General features: G+C 39.3%; 1 protein-coding gene across 1 annotated transcript; it reads left to right on the forward strand.

Moving 5' to 3' along the window:
* Nucleotides 1–1,820: 1,820 nt before the first annotated feature.
* On the forward strand, nt 1,821–9,131 carry LOC141441621 (uncharacterized). The gene is made up of 8 exons (XM_074106414.1): nt 1,821–2,424; nt 2,546–3,221; nt 3,577–3,742; nt 4,966–5,239; nt 5,767–5,858; nt 6,489–6,552; nt 7,036–7,182; nt 7,828–9,131. The coding sequence occupies exons 2-8, from the start codon at nt 2,624–2,626 to the stop codon at nt 8,737–8,739; spliced, it is 2,253 nt and encodes a 750-aa protein (XP_073962515.1). The 5' UTR covers nt 1,821–2,424; nt 2,546–2,623; the 3' UTR covers nt 8,740–9,131.
* The last annotated feature ends 1,202 nt before the right edge of the window (nt 9,132–10,333 follow it).

Below are 10,333 nucleotides of genomic sequence, written 5' to 3' on the forward strand. Positions count from 1 at the left end.
ACAGTAGAGTAAAGCGGAGACAGCGGAGCTGAGCGGAGTACCACGGAGCAGAGGCAGCGCAGCGGAGACTGCGCAGCGGAGTGGAGGCTGCAAAGCGGAGCGGAGGCAGTGGAGTAAAGAGGAGACAACGGAGCGAAGGCAGTGGAGTAAAGCGCAGGCAACGGAGTGGTGACAGACAATGGAGCGGAAGCAGCAGAGCAAAGGCAGTGGAGTGGAGTAAAGCGGAGACAACGGAGCGGAGGCAGCGGAGTGAAGTGGAGGTAGCGGAGCGAAGGCAGTGGAGTAAAGAGGAGACAATGGAGCGGAGCGAAGCTCCGCTGCCTCCGATCCGCTCCACTGCCTTCGCTCCGCTGCCTCCGCTCCACTGCGCAGCCTCCGCTCCACTCCACAGCCTCCGCTCCACTCAGCAGCGTCCGCTCCGCTCCGCTCCACTGCCCCCGCTACGCTGCCTCCTCTCCGCAGCTTCCGCTCCGCAGCCTCCGTTCCGCTCCACTGCCTCCGCGCCGCTGCCTCCACTCCGCGGTACTCGGCTCCACTCCGCTGTCTCCGCTTTATTCCGCTGCCTCCGCTCCGTTCCACTACCTCCGCTCCACTCTACTGTCTCTGCTCCGCTGCCTCCACTTCGATGCCTCTGCTCCGATGCCTCTGCTCCGTGGTACTCCGCTCCGCTCCGCTGTCTCCACTTTACTCCACTGCCTCCACTGCGCTGCCTCCGCTCCGCTTTGCTGCCTCCGCTCCGCCCCGCTACGGCGGGGGCTTCTATTTTCTGCTTTGAGGTACAAAAGGCAACGTCCGAACCTATCATTTCTTCTGTGTTGTGTATCAAGGCAAAAGCGGCCGGCCAAAAAGTCGACGAAGCCCCGCTATGGCGGGGCTTCTATTTTCTACTCTGAGGTTCAAAAGCCTATTATGAACCTATTATGAAATGAGTGTATTTTTGATAAATAATACAAGCACATGTAAATCTTGTCTAATTGTAAACAAATCCATGCGACTCGTTGCGGTATTCTGAATCCAGCACGCTCATTGGAGGGCCGGCCGGTTACGGCGCGTGCGCGCTCTCGCTCCCGCGCACCGCACCACGAGGTGTGTTGATAATTTTCATTAAAAAAGAAGACGAATTATTAATTTAATTGCTAACCCCCTTATTCATAAACGACAATTAAACCTATTTTAGTTAAAATGCCGCTAACATTCGTTTGTCCTTATCTGTCACTTCGACATTTGTATTTGTTAGAAAGGGACAAAGCATTTGTTAGTTAACATAGGCTTGTTAAGTTTTATGAATAAGGGGGTAAGTCATTACATCATTTCATTACCTGACATGCGACTACCTTTTGTTACAATTTCAACCTTACATGAGTGGTAATAAGAACGTATCGCTGACTTTAGCCCGCGAACTACATCTCGTCTGCATTTGGTATATCCTTAAAAGTATATGAACGTTCGAAAACGTTTGTTGCATAATTGATAAAACTGTTTTAACATACATACATACATACATAAAATCACGCCTCTTTCCCAACGGGGTAGGCAGAGACTACATCCTTCCACTTGCTACGCTTCTGGCATACAACTCTCGCTTCCTCTACATTCATCAATCTTACTGTTTTGTTGAAACGACGCAACTGTTTTAAAATATAATCAAATGACCAATAGATGTTATACATAAGAATAGACGGAGCTATTTTTACATTAAGTACGTAATTAATTAAGCAAAAATCAAAAAATTATGTTTCGAAATGAAAAACTTTTGCATGACCAAGAAAAGCCATGTATTTGAACATATAAAAGCATATTAAAAAATAAAAATCATCAGAGCAATTTTTCATTAGAAGTTATAGTGCAAAATGCTAAAAGTTAAATTTGCGGTATCTCTGAAATCGAAAAATTATTGGATAGTTTTACATACATATCCTAAGTAGTACATAGTTACGTAAACAGAAAGAATTTCAGTCTGAGGAATTTTTCGCAGAGAGCTATAAACAATTTTCATGTCATAGGTAAAAATGCCTAACTTCTCGTAAAAAAAGTTGTTGGATTATTGTATATCTATAATCTGTATTACCTATTTTCATCATGTGCCCAGTTTCATAGGCGGGAGAATTATTCGAAAGTCTCCATACAACGAATCTCCTCGTAGACTAGATCATTAAGTTGCGATGTATGACACGACACAATTAGGGTATATGGATAAGATTTTCGGCTGGTTGGTCGGATTCCCCGGTGGTCCAGTTTGTAGGACACCACTAGCACGCAAAGCCACGAAGCACGCATGTTCTAATCCGGTTGGGCGATTCAAAAACCTTTTTTCATTTAAAAAACAACACTTGATTATACATTCGTCTTGTTATAAGTTCCATGAGTTCACCTATCCTCCGATAACATATATTAGGTTACTGCGTCACCCATAACAATAACCAGGTATAACAATAGCTAATTCAATTTTGATTTCACGATTTTATGGTTAACCATACATTTTATTTTCAAATACTTAACTGTGAAAGTAATAACAATATTTCTGTTTTACCCATTTATTTTCTAGCTACAACGTTTACTTGTACAGACTAGCTAATAACTACATAACGATTATTTTCTTGACTTAATAAGTGATATTGCAAAAATGGTCAAAATTGAAGTGATTTTATTCTTCGTTTTGTCTGGAATCACGTCCAATAAGGCCTTCATTTCTTCTCATTTGAAAAATGTCTGGAGTCACATTAATGATAAATTATATGAATTAGTTGATGAAGTATTTATTACACTGAAAATCAACGTAAATTTTACAAAATCCGAAAAAGTAGCAGACAGTTTTTTGCTTAACAACTTTGTACAGAATGTATCAGCAAGAAACTATAAAAAATATGAAGAAATGTACAACTTAAGTAAAATGACCATTGACGACAATAAAACGGCTTATTTCATTTTTATCATTAATGAAATGATGGAAGAGTTTATTATGCTAGAAAGGAAGAAACTGAAACCACATATCAGTGTAAAGTATTACAAGAATAATCTAAATAACAATAGTAACAATAGTAATAATAGTAACGGTATTTTGTTTTCCGAAAAAAATATTACGTTCAACATGGTTAAACTGAATAACGAATTTAATTCAAAAGTAGAAAAAAGTTTGATTAAGGACATTGTTTACAAACTTCTGTTTGCGAACTCTAAAAAGTCTTTGAGACGCTCTGGTGACCAAGATTTAAAACAGTGGGGTAAGTAATATGCACTTTTAACTAATTTGATAATTATTTTTCCTTCACATCAAAGAACTAGGCTAATTCATAGAAAACCATCTAAACGTAACATGCACTGTAAATAAAATAAAAAATGAAAAACTCGACTACCATAAAAAAGCTTTTGATAAAAACTTTGTTTATGAATGTTACAATTCGACCTTGAGCAGCGACTGTGAAGTTATATTACGAATGAAAAAAAATATATTCGGCTGAGGTAGTTTCTAACAATGAACTGTCCCGCGTGTAAGTTAACGGAATTCAAGTAAAGTTGTTTGAACTTTTCTCGTCCTTTCTGTTTACGTCGCTGACTTAACAATCAGACATTTCCCAGTGTTGAACGCGAGCAGCTTGCAGACGCGGCGAGTGTACAACGGGCAGGCCGTGTCGGTCGTAGACTTCCCCTTCATGGCCAGCATCCACATTGAGCGCCGCTTCGCCTGCGCCGGCGCCATCATCCGCAAGGACTTCATCATCACGGCTGCCTCATGCTTGAAACCGTAAGAATACCTTCATTGCTTCTTTGAGAGCTGTGCTCGGGGTTCCTCTACGGAATCGAATTAAAAATGAGGACGTAGAGTAACGAGGATCACCGACATTAAAGTGGCAATGGACAGGCGATAAAGCCGAGGTCGCACTACTCGCACTACGGCTAAGCCGCGACGGTTTTCAACGGCCGCCGCTTGCATTAGTTTACTTGATTCACAAAGCCACGCGGTTAAGAACCGCGGCGGCTTAGCCGTAGTGCGGCCTGGGTCTAAGCACGAAGAACAGATGGCCGCCGGGTCCGAAAAGTTCTCGAATGGAGACCGCGGGTCGGGAAGCGTAGCGTAGGAGGTCCATCAACAAGATGAGGGTTCACGGTGGTTGCAGGCCGCTTCCAACTGAAGCAACTGGAGCTCCAGTACGTCCATGGAGGTAAAGGGGGGCTTTGTTGTTGCTGCGGCTAATATGAATATGATGATGATATAGTAGCCCGGGTACACCTTCAAGCGCAAGCTGAAGGAATACTTGTTCACGCTCCAAAAATCTCTTTACTATACCAGCACTTTGAGTACGCCAGCCTGATGTTTTTGATGTCCCTTGTTGCTTATGGTTTATTGTAATTTATTTTTTATTCCTTGTTTACTTACAATGAAATCTATTTTTATTTCTTAATTTGATTTACATATGAATAAGTTTAGTATATTTATGTATCATTCCGTGAGTCACAGACGGTTCGGCCAGAATTTCAGCGCTGCATGCAGGCGTCTAACGCCGCAGCTAATGCTGAGTCGGCCGTTTCACTTTTCGGCGGGGACACACAAAATCGTGTTATAGTATTATTACTTGAATTGGTATCTTCTGTTGATGCGAGAGTGGACAGCAGCGCTCTCTATTGCCAACTGCGAACTCCAGACTCCAGCGCTGCGGTGTGGAAGGCAAGGGGCAACCACCACACTTTTCGCATGAAAGTCGTCATGATGATTCACTACTAAGGCCATATTGTCTAACGCACTTGTAATCACAATCATTTTCACCACTTCTGTCACACGGCATAAGATGAGTGTAGAAAGAGATGATAAATGCGATTGCAAACGCCAAAACGTTAAATAATACGGCCACATATCCTGGTAACAAGCTTAGCTTAGTTTGGATCTAGGCCAATTGGTGTAAAATTATCTCATAATATTTAATGCCACAAAAACTTATGATTTTAAAAGCATGCTTATTACATTTCTAGATTCCATGCCGCCCAAAGAATCCCACATCTAAATCTGGAAGTGCGCGTCGCCAGTGACTTCACTAGCCAGTATGGGGAGCTGATACCAGTAACAGAAATGTACTTCCACCCACACTTCAATCACGAGTCTTTGAGCAACAACCTGGCGATATTGAAGTTGAGGAAACGTTTAAAGTTTAACCAGAAAGCAAGGAAGATAATGGTCGATGATAAAGCGAATAAGATGCCTGAGAATGCGGAGAATATATTCATATTAGGCTGGGGATCGTTAAACGTAAGTATATACTATTCGAGTAAATCTAAACACAATAAGAAGGTTTCATTCTTGTCCCGTTTCCTCACTTTATCATTGGCACAATGGTCCATCCTATCTAAACATCCATATTGCCATTAAAAAAAGAGAAAAAAGGCGTGGAGAGCGAGAGGGACAACTAATCTGCCTTCCTGTCGAGCTACATACGGGGCAGATAATGTTAATCACCAGCAGGGCTACTACGAAACTCGAAACTCGAAGTTCGTATCGTACCGTCCCTCTCGCTCTCTTATTAAATAGTATAAGTGTCAGAGGGACCGCATGACACGAACTTCGAGTTTCGAGTTTCGTAGTAGCCCTGCAGACACCGCACGCGTCCGCCATAAGCCAATAAGTATTTCAAAGAGCAATAAGAGGTACACGTATCATATTTTGACAATTATTCACACGATAAAAGCGGTAATTCAGAATGCGATATGATTTGTCCTTATCCTCATTGTTTCATTACTTCTGAGCCTGACCATACCAAAAAGTTGATAAAATTTCAGATGAAAAAAGAATATCAAGTTGAAACAACGCCCCTTTCGTACGCTTTTGTCGACGTGTACAATCTACAGGAATGCAAGAACGTTTATTCGAGGTAATGAAAGAGAAAAAAAAAACATTTACGGTCACAAAAGTACCACCACCAAACAACATAAGGGAAGTTGTTCCAATGAAATATATTCAATACTAGTGGCTCTATTACTTTCATGGGCATAGATCAATCATTGTCAAAAAATTTCAACAACTAAAATCAGCTTGATTGTATCATTTTTAATTGTTTTGTCATGAGAACTACGCACAATTGCCAAGTTTCATGTATCCACACTAATATTATAAATGCGAGTGTGTGTGTTTGCGTGTTCGTATGTTTGTATGTTTGTATATTTGTCCGTCTGTCATTTCGAAACGGAGCGACGGATCGACGTGATTTTTGGCACAGAGATAGTTTATGGGTCAGACAGTGATATAGGCTACTTTTTATCCCGGAAAAATACACAGTTCCCTAGGGAACAGCGCGCGATAACCGAATTCCACGTGAGCGAAGCCGTTGTCAAAAGCTAGTACGTCATATAAACAAGTGGATGAAAATCTAGTTCAAAGATTCTAGATGAAACTAATATTTATAAGCGTGTTAAAAAGTGCACAATACAATGACTATTTATTGAACACAAGAATATAGTTACAGAAAACAGAGTTACTAACTAAAGGTAAATTATTTTTATAGCTTCTATGTGAAAGACAAGAACTTCTGCACGGGATACGTCTCCGAAGGCAGCGGTGCTTGCAAAGTAAGTAACTTTCCAGACGACTGTTGCCTGTACTGTATATTGTACGCAGAGCTCTCACTGTTGTGTTCTATCTTATATTTATAACTTTCACCTTCATCACTATCACCTTTATCCTAATCATCACTGCGTTTATCCACATCACCACGTATTATCAAATAAGATGATCCTCAGGGTTAACTTTTTATAAAAATTAAAGGCAATACTGAGACTAAAGCTGTAGCGTTATCAAAATTCTTTGCGACTTGTCCTTCTGTTGTGCTAATAAACGTGAGATGGTTATGGCGTTTAAACGGAGCGTTGAACGCTGGAATATTCACCCCTCAACTCATTATTACTATTTCTAGCCTCATCACTACTCATCACCACGATCTAACCTTATCACCATCGACCTCACCCGTTGCTATGCTACCCACATTGCTACCAAGGTACCCCACATTATCAATGTCTTACTCTCCGTCATCACCTTCATCATTGTTCTTGTAGAACGACATCGGCGGCCCTGCGGTGGTGGACAGCGTACTGACCGGCGTCATCAGCTACGGCTCACCGCACTGCGGCCAGCCCGACGCGCCCACCGTCTACACCAAGCTGGGGTACTACGCCGATTGGATCAACAGCGTCTGCGACGGGGTGCGTTTCATTAATACTGTTCTTTATTTTAGCATCGATTATTTTTTCTTGATGCTGATAGATCGAGCACCAGATTAGATACTTTCACTAGAACCATTTCAAATCAATAGAGACTAATATTTTTATCGATTTTGTGAAATAAAAAGTAAAGGCAGCCTTACACAAGCTCGTTACTAGCGTGCTAATAAGCATTCTTGTAAGCATTCTTGTAAGCATGCCAGTACCTGAAGTACTAGTATGCTACTAAATAAGCATGCTTAATAGTAGCACGTGTCCTATACACACATGCTAGTAGGTAGCATTTGCTCAATAGTAGGATAAGAGTAGCTTTAAGATGTTAATGTTCGTTTCTCTATCGGCAAAGTAGAGATGATTTTTAAACAATAAGACCGTCTATTGTCTATGGTACCTTTTTTATTTAAAATCAATAGACATTCATTTTTTTTCGATTTTGAGAAATAAAAAGTTAAGCTGTTAATGTTCGTTTCTCTATCGGCATTGTAGAGATGATTTTTAACGATAAGACTGTCTATTGTCTATGGTGCCTTTTTTATTTTTGTAAACACACTACGAGTATTGAAATTTTATCCTTGCAATAGCAGACTATAACAATATTAAAATTCATTGTATTGGTAATTATTCCAGAATCCTGAAGAAAATAACGACATTGAACCAAAATCTAGATATGTCTCTCGACCTCGCGATTTCATGACTTCTTTAGAATCTGCTGACTACCCTAGCAACGTAACATCTGAAATAGATACGTTAGCACAACTCATAGGGGAATTAGACGTTGTTAAACACATCAACTCAACATTAACTGAAATCCTAAAAGAGAAACAAACGGAAGATACTAACATAAAAACTATCACAGACAAAGATGGCCCAACTTCAAAGGAGGCAGATAATGATGTTATCAATTTAGATAATGTGCTTCAGTATTTTAATCAAGATTCAACCAGTACCACACCAGAAAGTATAGCTATTCCGGTAGATGCATCTGAATATGAAAATGGTCAAAACTATGAAAACATTCCCATTGTTAACACGAAAGAATCTGAAGAAGAAACAAACAATAAAAATACATACATAGACAGTAAACAGTTTATGTCAGATGATACTAAATCCTCTCCGCCAAAATCCGGTAAATTAACGACAGATGCTGGAGTAGATGACTTCACCATAGTAGATGAATGGCCGCGAACCAGATTTGACAGAGAAATTTTAAAAGAGATGATTGTTACTAATGTTACCGACTTCGAATCTGACACCTATAATAATAATAATAACAATAATACGCAAAGTGGCAGTTTTGAACTAATTCCTCTCGCTCCAATGTCCAATGAAATACAGCAGAGTACATCTAATGTGCCAATATCAAGCAAGAAGGAAAAAAAACAAATACTAGAAATTGTGTTCTTGACAAGTACACGGCCGACACGGTTCTCGGTAAAAGACTCGAGCTCCTTGAGGGAACCGCCTTTACCAAGAAATCTACCGCTAATTTACTATGAAAGTAGCAACAGGCACAAAAGTTTCAAAGAAAGTTACTTTTGAGTTACTTTTCCGGAATAAAAAGTAGGTAGCCTTTGAGAGTTTTTAATTTAAAAAAAAAGTGTACGAGTCCGACTCCGAATTTTAGGTGTCTATCAAGTATCACGATTCTTGTTCGAAGAGCTCGTTCAAGGCAGGTGTTAGCAAAGGTTCGCTGCAACCAAATGTCAAAATACCAAGTTACTAGTACGCCGCAATATCAAAACGGATTAGTTTCAAAATGTCTAAATTTTGAAATACAAAAAAAAAACAAAAATATTTATTTGCTTAATAATTCACAAGCTTACAGTATAGTTATGACTTACAATACACTGTACCTACAAAAATATCTCAAGATTAAAACGTACAATTCTCAAAATACCTAAATCTCGTACTGAGCTGCTATGAAAAAATGTCTAAATTTCGAAATCATTTGTCTCAAATATACCTAGCGAGCGATGGATGATGAGTGATGATAGAGATGATTAATTATCAACTTGGATTTCATCCAATCTTATCTTGTTACTATTTTTATCATATATATGATCGAAAATTTGGTGTCCAAATTTTAGGTAGGTAGAGAATTTTAGGTATTTTTGAATTTCACCTTCAGTCTTAATAATAATTCGATATATGAAGGAGTTGTTCGTTTTACCAATTAGGTATATACCTATCTTGAATATCGGATACGTAAAGTGTAAAGGTAATTATGACATTTTGTTATACGGAAAATAAATCTATGTATTTGAGATTTTTGACATTTTGGAACTAATCTGTTTTGACATTGCAACGTACTAAGAACATGGTATTATGATTTATGATATTTGGTTGTAGCGAACCGGTTACGTTTTCTTTGACATCCAGGCTACGGAAATGTTTATAGGTAGATACATAGGTACTGGTATTTTTTAATTCGCGTTAGTTACTCGTATGTATAGTGCGTGACGACATGAAAAGGTTGACCATTTTGAATGACATTTAGATGTAATATGTCATACTCGGTCGATAAAGCAGTAATACTGAGCAAGCTAAAAACAGACCTTAAGGTCTTAAGGTGGTTAACCTTTTCATTCCGCGACTGTACCCTGTACCCAGTAGTGTCTATTGTGTTGTTATTTGAATCTAAATGTATTGTAAGCGCACAGGTTTTTTAACTGGTGGTAATGCTATTATTGTTTAATGACAAATATATAAATTGTACTTAGAGTAAAAGTTGAATATGATTGATTGCGTCAACTCCACTCGACTCTCCACGTCGTCATACTCTTCAAAATGAACATTTAGTTAAGCGACTTTTAAAAATAATTAGTTTTTTAATTTTTATTACAGTAAAGTTTATTCGAAGAAGCAATGTAAAGCAGTGTATATAAGCAAGCAAGGCTTGATGTTTGTAGCGTGACAGGCGACGTCAGTTGTGTTCTAGGATGGCGTACATTGATAGCAGTATTTAATTTGTACGAAAAAGTAAAAACCTAAAGACTATTATTTTTAAATCGCTGAACTAATGTTGTTCAGTTTGACGAGGACGATCTACGTTTTAATTATTTCCTCGTATTACAGGCCACACCCGGTATATTCTTAACCTCTAATGTTTGTTTTCGCATAAATGTCATGGCAT

The sequence above is a fragment of the Choristoneura fumiferana genome, chromosome 24 (assembly GCF_025370935.1).
Source record: "Choristoneura fumiferana chromosome 24, NRCan_CFum_1, whole genome shotgun sequence".
NCBI classification, from domain to species: Eukaryota; Metazoa; Arthropoda; class Insecta; order Lepidoptera; family Tortricidae; genus Choristoneura; species Choristoneura fumiferana.